The following is a 14,871-nucleotide window of genomic DNA, read 5'->3' on the forward strand; positions in this document are numbered from 1 at the left end:
CACTCGCGGGAGTCTCCCAGACTGGTCATTGCTAGTGGGCTCAGTGACTGCATGGCACCTGGGCTTCTGAGGTGTCCTTAGATCCATCCTAAGGCACCCAACCCGAGGCCAAACCAGGGCCGGGACTGGACAGAGCGGTCCCTGCCTGGGCAGCAAGAGTGCAAAGCTGTGTAGAGCGAGACTAGGGCCGGCACTCTTTACCTCTCTCATCCAGAGGGGTGTACAGTGGCCTTTCTGTCAATGGTTAGCTTTTGACACAGATAGACCGTTTTGCTTCTCCAGGCACTGGCGTGAAGGGTTGGGGTGGAAGGGAAGTTCTGTGCCACCTGAGCACCTGGACTGACTGAAACCGTAGGGGTGGGGAAGCTCAACCACCCGTCAGCCCAGCAACTAAAAAGAGGTTTGGGTAAAACTGCACTAGAGCATTGTCTTCAAGTTTTAATTTTCATTAAAAATAAATTACATTGTAATTAAACTTCAATCGCTCAGGAAGCTCACCATCTATGAAACCAGTTATAGACAAGGAGTCATTGTTCACTTATAAATAAGGCAAACCAAATATTCAATCTGGAAAGATTTGACTTAAAATATTCACTTTCTACTTTCAGCGACGGCGAGATGTGGCTCTGCTGAGGACGTCAGATCTCTTTGTCTTCCTCAGAGCTTTTTCAGTCCTTTCCTCCAAGCCACGCAATAAAATGATTTGATTTTTAAAACTGGAAATAAAATATTCACTTTTTAAACACAAGTTTCTTCAAGAATGCATTTGTTTGCATGTTTACAGCTGAGAATCTGGGATACTTTCAGTTGAATTTAAACAGAGGAGTAAATAATACGGTTCGCTTTGGTCTATCCTTACTGCCTCTTTCTTGGGGTTGGGCTCTCAATATTCCCAACTTCTGTGCCAGTCCCTAAGTCTGGCCCGCCACATTCCAGTAACCCTTTTCCGCCACCTTACCACGGAGACAGCCAAGTCTCAATACATTCCTAAACTCTTCAGACGGAAATTCCACTTTTACATTCTCTTCCCCAGGGGGCTGCAAAGAGGATAGTTGGGGAGGTGGAGATATTTGCAGGTAGGAGGTCCGAGTCTGCTGAGTTTTCCTGGCCAAAGACACAACCGCCCAGGGAAGGCTTAACAATTGGTAGTGCACACTTTCACCTCTCTAAAATGAAACAGCATCGCAGCTTTTGTCATTACCAGTCGAAGAAGCAGAAGAAGTCCTTTCTAGACTGTCTGCAGTTTCTAGGATACCCCTTAAATTCAAAGGGTCCATGTCCCAAAACATTATGTATATGTTAAAAGACGCGGGTTGACGAGGTCACCGCCTGCAAAGCCAGGTGTTCGGAGGCTGAATAAGGCCCCCTAAGAGACTCCTCGAAAGTTTTCCGAAGCAGGTGCAGCCAGAGATCAAGCGTGATCTATGCAGAACAAGCCGGTTTGGGTGATGGGCACCAAAGGGAAAGTGGGGGATTCAACTTTAGAGAGACAGAAGGGAGCAACCCTAGAAAGTGCAACTGGGGAGTTCTGAGGAGCGGGTTGGAGGAGGCGCAAAGGCGCAAAGGAGGTGAGCTCCCCGAAGTGGGAGCTCCTCTGTGTCCGGGAGGAGTCCCTGGACTTGTTCAATATTCCGTTTGCGAAGACCCAGATCCCTTAGGAATTCCAGGGAAACACACATCCCCCGGAGCCTAGAGCAGAGAATCTGCTGCACCTTGCCACTCCCCGACCCACACACTCAGTCTTCCGATGTGAGGATCAGCCTCTCCCACCAGAATTTTCCCCGACTCTCGTTCTCTTTAAATGTAAGAGTCTCAATTACTCTTTCTCTGTAGGAGCGCAATTCATATTCTTTCTCTTTCTTTCTCTCTCCCGGTTGCTCCTCTCTCCCTCTTACCCCACTCGTCTCCTCCCCTTTCCCCCACCCACCCAACTCCTTTTAGGCTAGGAAAGCCCTACTAGCGGTGCAAAGCTTCTGGCCCCAAGTTCGGGATCTCACAGTCTCTGGCACCCTTGGCCTCACGCTTGCGGAAAGGAGTTCTGAGAAACACGCCGGTGGCCCCTTGCTGATTGCCCTTGTTATCCATTGGGCCCCAGGTCCCCGCCCCCCACCACCCCTCCCCCTCCGAGACCCGGGTGTGGCGTCAGCACGTCCGCGGGACGTGGGGTTTAAATGCCCACTAGCGGGAGCCCAGGCGCTCTGTCCGGGAGCGCAGCCCGGGCTAAAATTGCAGGAGTGGGAGGGGAGCGAGCCAGCTGGATCCCGAGTCGCTGAGCTAGCCGGCCCTCGCTCCGCCGCAGATGACTCCGGAGCTCAGGCCCAAGCGCCGCCCATGCAGCATCCCTGAGCTCCGCCGAACCAGAGTTAATGAAAAAACATTTAACCGTCTCCGCGGCGGGGAGCCATGAGCTGTCTGGATGTTATGTACCAAGTCTATGGTCCTCCGCAGCCTTACTTCGCAGCCGCCTACACCCCCTATCACCAGGTACGTTTCTCCTTAGGGTCTGGACTCAAACTTGGAAAATTGATGACTCCCCTCCTCGGATCTTCCGAGTACCGCTGGTTCCCCAAGGTCCGAGGTGTTCCGGGTGTCCAGGGCTTCAGGCTAGCCCCCGGCACCGCCGGGATGTGGGGATTGCCCGCGCTGCCACCCAGTTGGCTGTTCACTTAGCTAACCCCGTTCGCTCGCCCGTTCGCTCTCTTGGGAAGACAGCTAAGCCTTGCTTATGTGCACCCGAGTCTTCCTGTGAATAATGAGATGAGGATCCCGGCCTAGATTTTCTTAGTCTGTCGGACTTAGGACTCCTAGTGCAGTGCGGGGGCTTCAGGCAGAGCTTAAGCGGGGAACACCAAACTTTGGTCTTGAAGGTAAAATGGCAACAAAATCAAAAGCAAAGGCCAGTCTCTGTCTTTAGGTCTGAGATGCAAAGGCCCCTTGCATTATTTTTTATGTAAGCTTACTTATCTCAGGAATAATTTCTTCCAGTTTAATTCTCAGGCAATTGAGCCAATTAATTCCAGAACCGCGAAGAATCTCTGCTTTGCTAGGTTCTAGAGAATATCATTAGGGTGCGCTTGACTGATCGAGCTTCATAGATAATACTTCCCATTTCTTAAGTCTGGGGAGCTGAATCAGGCAGTCTAGGCTTCAACAAACTCACTTAAAAGACCACTTGACCCCGGTCCTGCAAACTCTTCAAGTTTCATTTAATTCCACCAATTTTTCTTTTCCTTGGGCTGTATCTAGTCAATGACTCCATCTCCTCAACTGATCTAGTAGAAACCTAGGATACTGTGGGAAAAGAACAAAAGCACACACCTGGGGCCCAGACCAGCTTGGAAAATGTGTTCCTGGGCTTCCACTTTGGGGAAACAGAAATACACTATAATGATCCAGTCACCGTTTTCATCAGTTTTGAGTTCAGAATGTCTACTTTGAAATGGCCTAATGAATGATGGATTGGGTAGTTTTGCTCCTAGTTTTCTTCCGCATCCTTCCCTCTTTAAAATTTCCAATCTGGAGTTTGTAGTTTCAATGCTAACTTTAAGAATCATCCAAAGTCACTGAAAGCCAGGTGGAAAAATGGCCTTTAGGAAGTGGCAACATTGCTAAATAACTGAAAATTTTTTTTTGCTTCAACCTCTGAGATGCACTCCTTCTCAGGACAGAACTATTGCAAGGTGGAGAGAGGTAGGTTGGTTTTCTGTCTGGCCCTTTCTCCTCCTGGACCCTGAACCAATTTATTGCGCTAAGATCTCTATTCATTTTTCTATGGCTCAACACCCGCGCCCCAAGGCCATCTCTGCCTGCAGAATGCTTTAACAATATATTCAGGCCATTGCTCATTTCTAAGAAAATGTTCTCAGCAGCTGCACTTGGTTTTATAAACTCACTGTCAGACCTCATGATTTACCCAACCTCACAATCATGATGTTAACCTTCTTATTCTTGCTCCTTTTCACGAGATACTAAGGGTGGAAATATTCATAGAGCACTGCTTTTTCTTCACTTAAAAGATCTGTTTAAAAATGGAAACAGACTTTTAAATTGATAATTTATGGGTAACTAAACACATATCAACTTGCATTTATTAAAATGATCCATATATTTCCCCAATCACAATTTCATCTCACATTTACCCCATTCGTTACTAACTTAATCTCTTTCTCACTTCCTGTGGCAGTTCTTCTTTCACATTCCCGGTTGTGGGTAGTGTATTTTGTATTGGGTTTTTTTTTTTTTTTCAAAAAAAAATTTAAAAAGTATGAGGATGTTTAATCTTGTACCTTGTGCTTCTATTTCGGATTCTCAAGCAGGCAACAGTCAGGCCCTACCTGGACTTAAGTACTCTTTATCATTGGAGGCTGATTTTTAAAATGTGTGTTTGGGGCTCTGAGGTCAAACTCATCTCATAACCTGACTTTCTGAGCACTTTCTGGAACTATCACCCTCACATATTAGAGATTTCCCTGCAACCCAGTAGCAACTCAAGGGAGGCAGAGGTAGGAAGGATGACAGCCTTCCTCTAAAGAAGCCCACCCTTGCTAGGGTGCAGGTTGCAAGTCCTGCTGACCTTGTCCTATTACAGGTTTTATGTGAAGGGCACAAGGCAAACACACACATTTTCCCCATGGATACCTTAGGGGTTTGGATGAGGGAGTTCAGTCTGAACCCAATTTACCATCTGTTTTGAAACTGACATTCATTCATATTCTCTCTCTCTCTCTCTCTCTCTCTCTCTCTCTCTCTCTCTCTCTCAGCAGAAGCTAGCCTATTACTCCAAAATGCAGGAAGCCCAAGAGTGCAATGCTAGCCCCAGCAGCAGTGGCAGTGGCAGTGGCAGCTCCTCATTTTCTAGCCAAACCCCAGCCAGCATAAAAGAGGAGGAAGGCAGCCCAGAGAAAGAGCGCCCACCAGAGGCAGAGTACATCAACTCCCGCTGCGTCCTCTTCACCTATTTCCAGGGGGACATCAGCTCCGTGGTGGATGAACATTTCAGTAGGGCCCTGAGCCAGCCTAGCAGCTACTCCCCGAGCTGTACCAGCAGCAAAGCACCAAGGAGCTCTGGTCCCTGGCGAGGTGAGTTTGGGGGTCCTACTGGGAAGAACAGATGGAAGGCTCTCTCAACTTGAGGTTCACCTACAGGGGCCCAAGATTTGCAGCTGAAAGAACACTAGATGTCAAAGAAGTGGCAAAGAGGGCATTTGAGGAGAGTAGTAAGAACAATGATGGGGAGAAAGGGCTTGGGTATAATATTTCTTCTTAAAGAGGCAGAGCGGAGCAATGACCTGGAAATAAACACAAGCCTTGGAATTCAAAGGTCTGGATTCATGTGTTGGCTCTACCACTTCCTAGCATTATGACCTTGGGCAAGTCTCTTAACCTTTTTGAGGTCACTATTTACTAGTCTCTAAAATTAGAATAACACTTGCCATCCTAACCATCATCAGAGAAGGCTTTAAGACTGGAACATTAGAATGTATGTAAATTTGAGGTTTCCAACACCCTCCCAAACCCAGTGGCACAGGAACTTTACCAACAACTTAATGGGCATTTTTCCAGTTTCAAATTTAAAAAAAAAAAATTGCCCAGAAGTCCTGGACACCTTCTGCAAGCAATGTCTGCTGGAGAACATGCCCTAAAATCAACCTATGCCTTTTGCCATGTTTCAATTACTTAGGAAATCTTGAAGCAGAAAATGTCTTTTCAATAGCAAATGTAGTGCTTTTCCCAACACATCTCCTCTTAAAGATTTTTCTTCCCTCCCCATAAAGCACCACTTTAGTCTGAGACAATGATTACTTAAGTCAACCAAATCTCTCTTCTATTCTGAAATCTCAGCTTCCCTTTATTCACAATAAGACAAAGGTAGGAGAAAACATTTAATAAACTTGCTCACTGAGCTTAGTTTTTGATGTGTACCAAGTTGAGAAATGAGGACTTCATTGTTTAAAAATAATTGTCATTTTGGAGGAGATGAGGATGCTCCCTTTCCCCACCCCACCCCTCCTTTTTCCCTAAGAGTCTGGCAGTTTGCATAAACCTTGTCCTTAGACAAGACCCCCCCAAAAATAGTTTAAATACAGGACTTTATTATTATTATTATTATTCTCCAATTACCTGAATATTTTAAGGGCAACACTGTTTGCCATTTAGCATACATTTCAAGCAATTTGAAATTCTCTTGTATTTAGTACAGATGGCTTCCCCCAGAGGATGGGGCTTTGAATTAAATGTATGGCTTTCCTTTCCTACTAAAAGCAAAGATTTAATTTAATCGCTGTTCCCTTAAAATGCTACCATGCATTAGGGATTAACAGATAAAATGACTATTACTATTATTGTTGTTGTTGTTATTATTCCTGACGTCCTTATTTTGATGCAATTTGTTTATTGAAATTTAGGATTTAAAAACCTGTCCCTTAATGTCCCTCTTTGCAAATAATACAACAGCTCCTTTAATATATCTTTTACCCTTTTGCTTGAGTTCTTGGCGAAAAAACATTTGAAATAAGGTTTCTAAAAAGAAAACTAATAATAGCAAGACTTCGAAATATGTTGATGAACTGCGAGTCTATCAGAGACCTTGGAGGGGCACAATTTCTGGAATAAGGAAGACTGAAATGCGAGAGGAGGTAGTGAGATCGCTAGGCGGCCAACTGGAGGACGGGTCTTAGCTTGAGGAGAGCCTGTGGACAGAGAAAGGAAAGTCGCGTCTGCCCTGAGGCTGCCCAGGCAGCTTGGGCCGGGAAGTGGGGTAAAGCTTCCTGTTCCCCAAAACTTGTGCAGGCAGAAGGGACCTCTCCGTTCTTCCACTCTTCCACTGTCCGGTTTCTGCATTGCGGATACTTCTGGAAAATGGGAGGAATCCAGCAGCTGTGGTGATTTCTGGGTGCCGGGACCTCCTTTTTTACCGGCTGCATCCTTGTAAAGGTGCAGCTCGGAGACAGATGCTACCGGTCCGCCCCCCACACACACCCCGTTGCAGCTTTCCCGCCCTTACCGGGCCGGGCTGTTCAGTTCAAAAGGCAGTGTGGGTCAGCGTTCCTGTACAGCGGCAGTGACCTGGTCCTGTGTTTCCTCCTTTCCGCCTCCCCCGCCAGCAGACAGCTCCTTCCCGATGAACCAGCGCAGCTTTCCCGCCTCCTTCTGGAACAGCGCGTATCAGGCACCAGTACCCGCACCTCTGGGCAGTCCTCTGGCCGCGGCTCACTCTGAGCTGCCCTTCGCCACCTCAGACCCCTACTCTCCCGCGGCGCTGCATAGCCACCTGCACCAGGGCGCAGCCGAGGCATGGCACCACCACGCGCACCCGCACCACGCACATCCCCACCACCCCTACGCGCTGGGCGGCGCCCTTGGCGCCCAGGCCGCTGCCTACCCGCGGCCCACCGCTGTGCATGAGGTCTACGCGCCGCACTTCGACCCTCGCTATGGTCCTTTGCTGATGCCCGCCTCCTCCGGGCGCCCGGCCCGTCTCGCACCAGCTCCGGCGCCCGCGCCGGGCAGCCCACCTTGCGAGCTCTCCGCAAAGGGCGAGCCAGCTGGCGGCGCGTGGACCGCGCCCGGGGGGCCCTTCGTGAGCCCCGCGGGGGACATGACCCAGGGCCTGGGCCTCAGCGTGGACTCAGGTAAGCGGAGGAGGGAGTGTAGCCTCTCCGGGCCCCCTCCAGCGCTGTACCCGACCCTGGGCTAAGCCTTAGACCCCTTTAGTCCTGGGAGACTCCGGGACTCTGTGGTCAGTCTGCATGGATTGTGTTTGAGCTGATACAGAACCCTGTGCCATCGATGTGGGCGGGGTTAGAAAATAGGACCCTGCCCTAACCTGGCTATAAAATATTACAGAAGACTCCCTCCCCTCTTTTCTTTTTTAAATAAAATCTGGTGGAAAGGTTCTAGCTCTGCGCTGTTCAGAATTGTAGCCACCAGCCACAATGTGACTACTGAGCACTTCATATGTGTGACTAGGGCAAATTAAGATGTGCTGTCAGTACATAATACACACTGGGATTTCAAAAACATTGTGCTAAATAAGAATGTAAAATTCACCTCGTTAATATTTTTATATTGATTTTGCATGTTCAAATATGTTCAAAACGTTGCATATTAAATATATTTGGTTAAATAAAACATACTATTAAAATTCTTACTTGTTTCTTTTTTACTTTTTTTTTTTTAATGTGGCTGCTAGAAAATTTAGGATTATGCCTGTGGCTCCCACTGTATTCCTATTGGACAGCGCCGATCTAGAGTACCTGCTGAGAGTGTAGTTTAAAATACTGTATGACTTGCTTGGGGCTCTCCTAGTGACAGTCATGTGATTCTTAGATCAGCTTAATTGCCAAATTAAATAGGAATCTTAAAATGTAAAATTTACAGACTGTGATTTTAACGATAATTCTGAGATGCTAAATCTCTGACTTAATTTGAAAGGTATAAATGAGGATTTTTTTTTTTTTGCTTTCTTTTATTTTTAAAACAAATGAAAAAAAATGTTATATTAAAAGTGAAACAACTAGCTTGTAGTCTTGTCCACTCAGGTGAAGATTTACTTTTCTATTTGCTTTGATTTTACTTTCATTCACCATTCACCCTTTCCCCTTTAGATGAAGTCTGTGACTTTCACAATAAAACAGTGGTCTTTTGTTTTTCTCTTTCCTTAAATATCTTGTGCCTTCCCTCCCCCTTCCTTCTCTCTCCCTCTCTTTTTGTTCTTCCTTTCTTTCTCTCTCTCCCTCCCTCTTTCTCTCTCTCCCTCCTTCTCCTTTCCTCCCCCCTCTCATTCCCACCTTTCCTTCTGTCTTTTCCTCCCTCTCTCTTCCCCACCTTCTTTTTCTCTCTTTTATCTTCTCTGTTTTCAGGTTTACAGCCTCAGGACAAAAACAAGGATCTGTACTGGTTTTAGAGCCCAACTTCTTCCTTGTAGGTCTCTGCATAGTGCAATTGGTGACTCAGAGCTGAAATGGAGTGGGTTTGTAACAGCTTCTGATCTTGGTTTGCAGCTCCTCGTTATTCCCTCTGTGGTGCATCCCTTCTGAGCTGATCTGCTGACCCAGGGTTTCCCCTCCCTTTCCTTTCTGACCAGCCATGGAGGCTCAGCATCTGTGCCTCCCACTTCGTGGATGAGGACAAGGGGAAAGGCAGAGACTTCAAACTTCTCCATGTATTGAGAAAATTAAAAGGCACATTTACAGAAATCTCATCTAAAGTTAATCTCTTCCAAAAGAGCAGATCCAGAGACTCTGAATTATTTTCAATGATTTTGGCCAAATCACTGGAAATATCTGTGGTGAGATTGTTTAGTCAGGAGATATGACACCATAAGCTTTCATGGAATTGGAAAAATATTTTTTATGCTGTTGTGAATTACTTCATTAGGCAGTGTGATCATTACACTACTGATGTCAACATCCTCAGGTTTAAAAATGTCATTTACATCTGCAACAAAGACTGTGGTAGAGAAGTAAAAAGAAGCCAATTCTTCCTTCTTCAAGGCTCAGCCTCCAGCTTCTTTCCTGCCCATCTCCTTCCCACAACACCCACTCCAGACAGACAGACACTTTTTCCTTTGGACTGTGAACATGGAAGCCTCAGTCTGAATGTGAGTGGCAAGTGGCTGATCTGGAGCCACCTGCCCAAGTCTTACTGAAATGCAGCTGTTGTAGGACAACTGTTTAAAACTCCAGAAATACATCGACCAAGGTGGCACTTCCCAGTGTTTGGCAGAACAATTGCAATTGCACTGGATATATTATATATATATCATCTTTTTTACAAGGAACATTTTACAATGAAAGAAGAACCCTGCTCTGCCTTCTCTCCCACAAATCCTGTCCCTCCCTTTATCCTCCAGATGAAAGATGCAATAAAAGATTCCAACTGTCTCCATGGAAAGGAACAAGAAATCATCCACCACTAGGGGAAAAAAAAATCTATGGAGTAAACAACATCTCGAATATTTTTCTCAGTCTCCAAGGTTGTGATTGGTCACTTTTGTATTGGAACAGGGGAAAGGGTCTGTGTGTGGGCAAAGGTGAAGGAGATAAGGAAGAAGAAACAAACATTAAAGATGTCTATTTACTACAAGTTCACTGTCTTGTTTCATAAAAATAAATGTCTTAGTTTTTCTTTAGAATAAAATAATTTATACTAGTATAATCTAATGTCAGCAATATCATGAGCAATACACACACACACACACACACACACACCACATTTTTTGTAAGTGTTTGCTATATTCTGAAATCTGTTAATCCCTTTCCACTTCACAGCAAATCTAGAAATTGGCAGTTAGGTATCTTTCCCACCTCTGTTTTACAGGTGAGGAAATCATGGTCTGTGGAAGCACAGGACTTATCCTGTTAGTATTCAGGAAGTTAGACGCAGAGGCTGTACACAGAGCACTATAGGTAGGCCATTCAGTCAGATATAGATATTTTATTTTCCAGAAGGGAATTGCTGTTACTGTCTAAATTCTAGCCTCTACGACAGTGGTGTCATCAGTTGAAAGTGTTTTTCAAATATTGGTTATTTTATATTTTAACAAAGTAAGCTAAGTGACCAAAGCTCTTGCTAGGGGAAAAGACAGACAGACAGACAGATAGATAGATAGATAGATTGATTGATTCATGTCTTTTCCCCCCTATTGATGCTAAAGTTATTTGTGTTTTTTTTATTAAAGTGACCAGGAGAAGCCAGGCATGGTGGTGCATACCTGTAATCCCAGCTACTTGGGAAGCTAAAGTGGGAGGATGGCAAGTTCAAGGCCAGCCTGGGCAATTTAGTGAGACCCCATCTTAAAGTAAAAAATAAAAAAGGACTGGGGATATAGCTCAGTAGTAGAGTACTCCTGGGTTCAATCCCCAGTACCACACCATAAATTAATAAAAATAACAAGTAAAGTGCCCAGGAGAGATATATTATGCTATACCATAATTATCCTTTTACATTGTTGAAGCATAAAAATGTTAGTCCAAATCTTGACCTTCATTGTAATATGAGAGGCAAATATCATTTATCTTGGATCATAATCTCAAAGAGTTGGAAGCAGTTAAAGGACCTTACTCAAAGCATGAATTTGGCAGAGTTACCCATCTTCTATTTTTATTTTTGGGGGAACCTGTGAAGTAAATATGATCATTAAAAGAATATTGTTGGTTTTGCTCAGATGAAAGGTTCTGTATGATTATGCTCTCCAGATCTGATAATAATAATAACTAATGTTAATTATTTGTCATGGGCCAGGCAATGATCTAAAGACTTTATGAATAGATTTAATCCTCACATTTTTATGTGGCATTTATTATTATGATCTCTTTACTATGAGAAAACTGAGGCACTCAGAGGAAGAATAATTTACCCAGTCATAAAGCTTGTAAGTGGCGGAACCAAGATACAAACCCAGACTCCAAGTGCAGACACTTCCATGTTACCCTGCAATGTAATTGTCCGGTCATAATTTCTCACTTTGCTGTTCAACTTTGAATTTTTTTTCTTCTCCACGACAGATGTATAAAGAAAGGGGAAAGAGGCAGGGAAGAAAATACTGGCATTCACAGGATCCCAGGTCTCAGAGGAGCTATTATTGGACATTGTTCAAAATCCTTCATAAGATGGCATTACCATTAGACCAGTCAGTCGGATGCAGTTCTCTATTCTTCTCCAGGAGGGAATTATTGCTGCTTCTTTTATTAATTCATTTCAGTATTTAACAGCCTACACTGCTCTGAAGTTCTTCACACCCAACCTAACCAAGCCCTGTAATATTTAGCCTGAGATTTGGACATTGAAGCAATTACTAAAATTAACTTTGGACTTCTCTGTGGATTTTTTTTAATCCATGTTCCATTGGCATGGATCACTGGCATATTAAGGCATAAATAAGATGGATTAAGTCCCCGTGTGATTTTCAGAACCTACTAATAAATGTCATAGAAGAAGAAAGCATAGCAATGTACTCTGCTAGGCATCTCTTCCTAGTATTCCCCACTAAAAGAAGCTCTTTACCTGCTTCTACCAGTGTTAGCATTCACAAGGTCTGTGGTCACAATCCTCAGGGAGCATTTTCCCAGCCACGAGGTTCTGATTACCGAAACTTCTCCTAAGCTGCATCTGACCTGAATATCAGAGTGAGGGTGAGGAGACTCATTCACTGGAACTGGCCTTTGGGGTAGTCTTGAACACACCGTTCAGACTGCTGAGCCAGCCCAGGCTCCAGAGATTTGGCAGGGATGACCCTCGAAGTGCAGCATTTTGCTGTTTTATCCTTCCTAAAGTAGAAATGCAAGATGATCTAGATCTAAGATTTGGTTCTGTATAATAAAAGCATTGAAGACAACTTTGGGATCAGTGGTCTTAGCTGATATGCTCTAGGCCCACCCACCAAATCATATAAATTATGAACTCCCATACCTGCTTTGCTAATATTAGTGAAACCATGAAGATTTAAAGATTCTAGTAGCTGAATAAAGGACATTTGAGGAAATGAGGTATGACATTAGAAAAGCATGATGTTTATATATATATATATATATTATACTTGGTTGAGGGTCTGAGAAAAAGATTAGATTCCTGTAATCATATTACTTGGCCCTGGTGTCTGCCTCACCCACAGCTTTCCTTTTGCACTTGGCCTAAGCCAAGGAAGAGGTGATGAAAAGGGGAGAGACGTCTCTCCACCACGAAGTAATCCTCTTGCCCATTGCCCTCTGGCTGAGAACTCATCAGCCAGCTACAGGGAATTCTATCTGTTCTATTCCTTTAGTTGAAAAGGACTTGCTATCCCTGTCTCATTTCCCCTTTGAAGTTCTATTTCAATGCGTGGCAAATTCTAGCACTGCCTTAAGATTGATTGGGGCCTAGGTAGGAGGCAGAGTAGAAGTGATGGTGTTTGGATTCAGACTAACTGAAAGCTGCTCTGCCCACTTGTTTTGAGTAGTACTGTATTTTCTGTGCCCTCTTGCATCTGGTGAATCAAGTCTTAAGGTAACTTTAACTTCCTTGGACATTATTGGACATTGTTCAAAATCACAAAGCTTGCATTTCTACACAAGCACCCATATGTGTGCTATCCAAGAAAACAAAGAAACACTTTTTTAAGTGCTTAGTGAATTGGAGATTAAAAAAATATATAACTTAGGTAAACTTCTTTGCATATCAATGCCACTTCCATAAATTGTATTTTAATGTAATTCATATAATGATGTCAAAGCACAGGAGAGAAATAGGAAGATATTTGAAAGTGTTTAAAAATAAATTGAAAAACAAGATTTCTTTATAAAACTGCTTTATTGACAATTTGCATGCAAATAACTTATATTGTGATTGTGTTTGTTAAGGACTTTTCCCTGTATTCCATTTTTCCTTATTAGAGTTTTAGAATTTATTATATACTCCTAAAATCTGGAGAAAAGAAATAAATATCCTAAGAACAGTGCCATTATTACACTTGCCATTTGTAGGTAATTGAAGGCATGACATTTACACAAGCAATAGAGTTAAGCAAGTTTCATATTTTCTGAACTCTTCCTTATTATCCATAAATAAATGTGAATCTAATAATACAAAAACAGTATCTGCAAAATAAAATCTGTTTATCCCAAATCAATCTCTCTCTCTCTCTTTCTCTCTCTCTCTCTCTCTCACACACACACACACATACACATAGTACACGCAAGGCTAAAGAGAAATTAGAGACATCATGCCCTCAGACAGGCACAGACACAAATGATTATTCTCACTTGACAGACCAACTGTACCGCTCTTTCCTTGTATTTCACTCCAGCCCCAGAGGGCTGGATCAGGAAAGAGACACTCGATAGCTTCTGTTTCCGTGGTTGAAATATTTGTGAAGTTAACGCATAATCTGAAAGCAGAAGCTAATAAATTATAGGGTGCTAATTGGAGCTAGAGTGGAATTGTCAATCATGTTATCCTAAACACAGAGAGACCCTCATAACCTAAAAAGGCAAGGCAGCCTCCTAGAACAACTCCCAGTTGTTTCCAGCCATGACCTCCAAACTTGTGTCCAGGCTGAGTGGCACTGACAGCAGAGGTGATTGTGCTAATCCAAGTTGACTTTAAGAGAGAGACAAACCTTCTTGCAGGAAAAAGAATAAAATATCTTGCTGAAAGACTAATGTTTAGCCTTTAGAGAAATATATATTGAATTTACTAGCATAATTATGACTTTCATTAAAACATGTTATCTTCATCTGGAATCTTTTACTTTAAAAAGAAACAAGTTAACTCAAAAAGAGAGAAGTTAAGTTTTTCTATAATGGAGTGTCAGGTCTCGAATAATAGTATTTCTCAATAATAGTATTTCTATGAGTTTTTCAGTCTACTCTTGAAAAGCTAATCTCTAACTAAGATATCCAAATTTCCTCTGCTTTACTGGAATTCAATTGTTTCACCTAGATAAACAGAAGCAGCATGTTTCCCATTCCTTTGTTTTGTCCTTAAAATCTCTTAGTAAGCTCCAGTTCTACTTAAATCCCAACGTTTCAAAATGTCTAAGTGGAAAGCTCAAACTATCCTTCCTCTCATCATCATTTTCATTTCCTATTAAAAAAAGCACAAGTTAATCAATTATAATTACATGAAAGAAATTTACATTAAAGGTAAACTAAACTTTGGAAAACAAAAGAACTTAAAAATTTTGATTTCCAATCACTATTTGTAACACTTTACTGATGCAGTTACTGTTCAGAAAAATTTGCCCCCATTAATTTTTTGAAATTCATACTTCAATCTCTGCTTGTATTTACATTTAGGAAAGTATACTATTTACCTTATAATTTGGAAGCTTCTTTAGAATACTTTAAACAAAATTAATTTTCACTAAGGAGAGAAAAAAATTTAAGGCTTTTT

At 43.2% G+C, this 14,871-nt stretch overlaps 1 protein-coding gene across 2 annotated transcripts; it reads left to right on the forward strand.

Annotated features, from left to right (window-relative positions):
- The first annotated feature begins 2,268 nt into the window (after positions 1-2,268).
- Vgll2 (vestigial like family member 2) lies at positions 2,269-9,043 on the forward strand. Of its 2 annotated transcripts, XM_046426400.2 has the most exons (4): positions 2,269-2,484; positions 4,764-5,079; positions 7,107-7,631; positions 9,003-9,043. In XM_046426400.2, exons 1-4 carry the CDS (start codon positions 2,404-2,406, stop codon positions 9,041-9,043), a joined length of 963 nt encoding a protein of 320 aa, XP_046282356.1. In that variant the 5' UTR covers positions 2,269-2,403. The 2 variants fall into 2 exon arrangements, with proteins under 2 accessions (XP_046282356.1, XP_046282357.1); XM_046426401.2 differs by lacking the exon at positions 7,107-7,631.
- Positions 9,044-14,871: the final 5,828 nt, after the last annotated feature.

The sequence above is a fragment of the Marmota monax genome, unplaced genomic scaffold (assembly GCF_021218885.2).
Source record: "Marmota monax isolate L192 unplaced genomic scaffold, Marmota_monax_Labrador192_F-V1.1 WCK01_AAM20220418_F8-fsc00174, whole genome shotgun sequence".
Lineage (NCBI taxonomy): Eukaryota > Metazoa > Chordata > Mammalia > Rodentia > Sciuridae > Marmota > Marmota monax.

Coding starts and splice junctions, on each gene's coding strand:
- Vgll2 (XM_046426400.2), top strand. CDS start 2,404: ATGAGCTGTCTGGATGTTATGTACCAAGTCTATGGTCCTCCGCAGCCT. Junction 2,485..4,763: donor CCTACACCCCCTATCACCAG/GTACGTTTCTCC, acceptor CTCTCTCAGCAG/AAGCTAGCCTATTACTCCAA. Junction 7,632..9,002: donor GGGCCTCAGCGTGGACTCAG/GTAAGCGGAGGA, acceptor CTTGGTTTGCAG/CTCCTCGTTATTCCCTCTGT.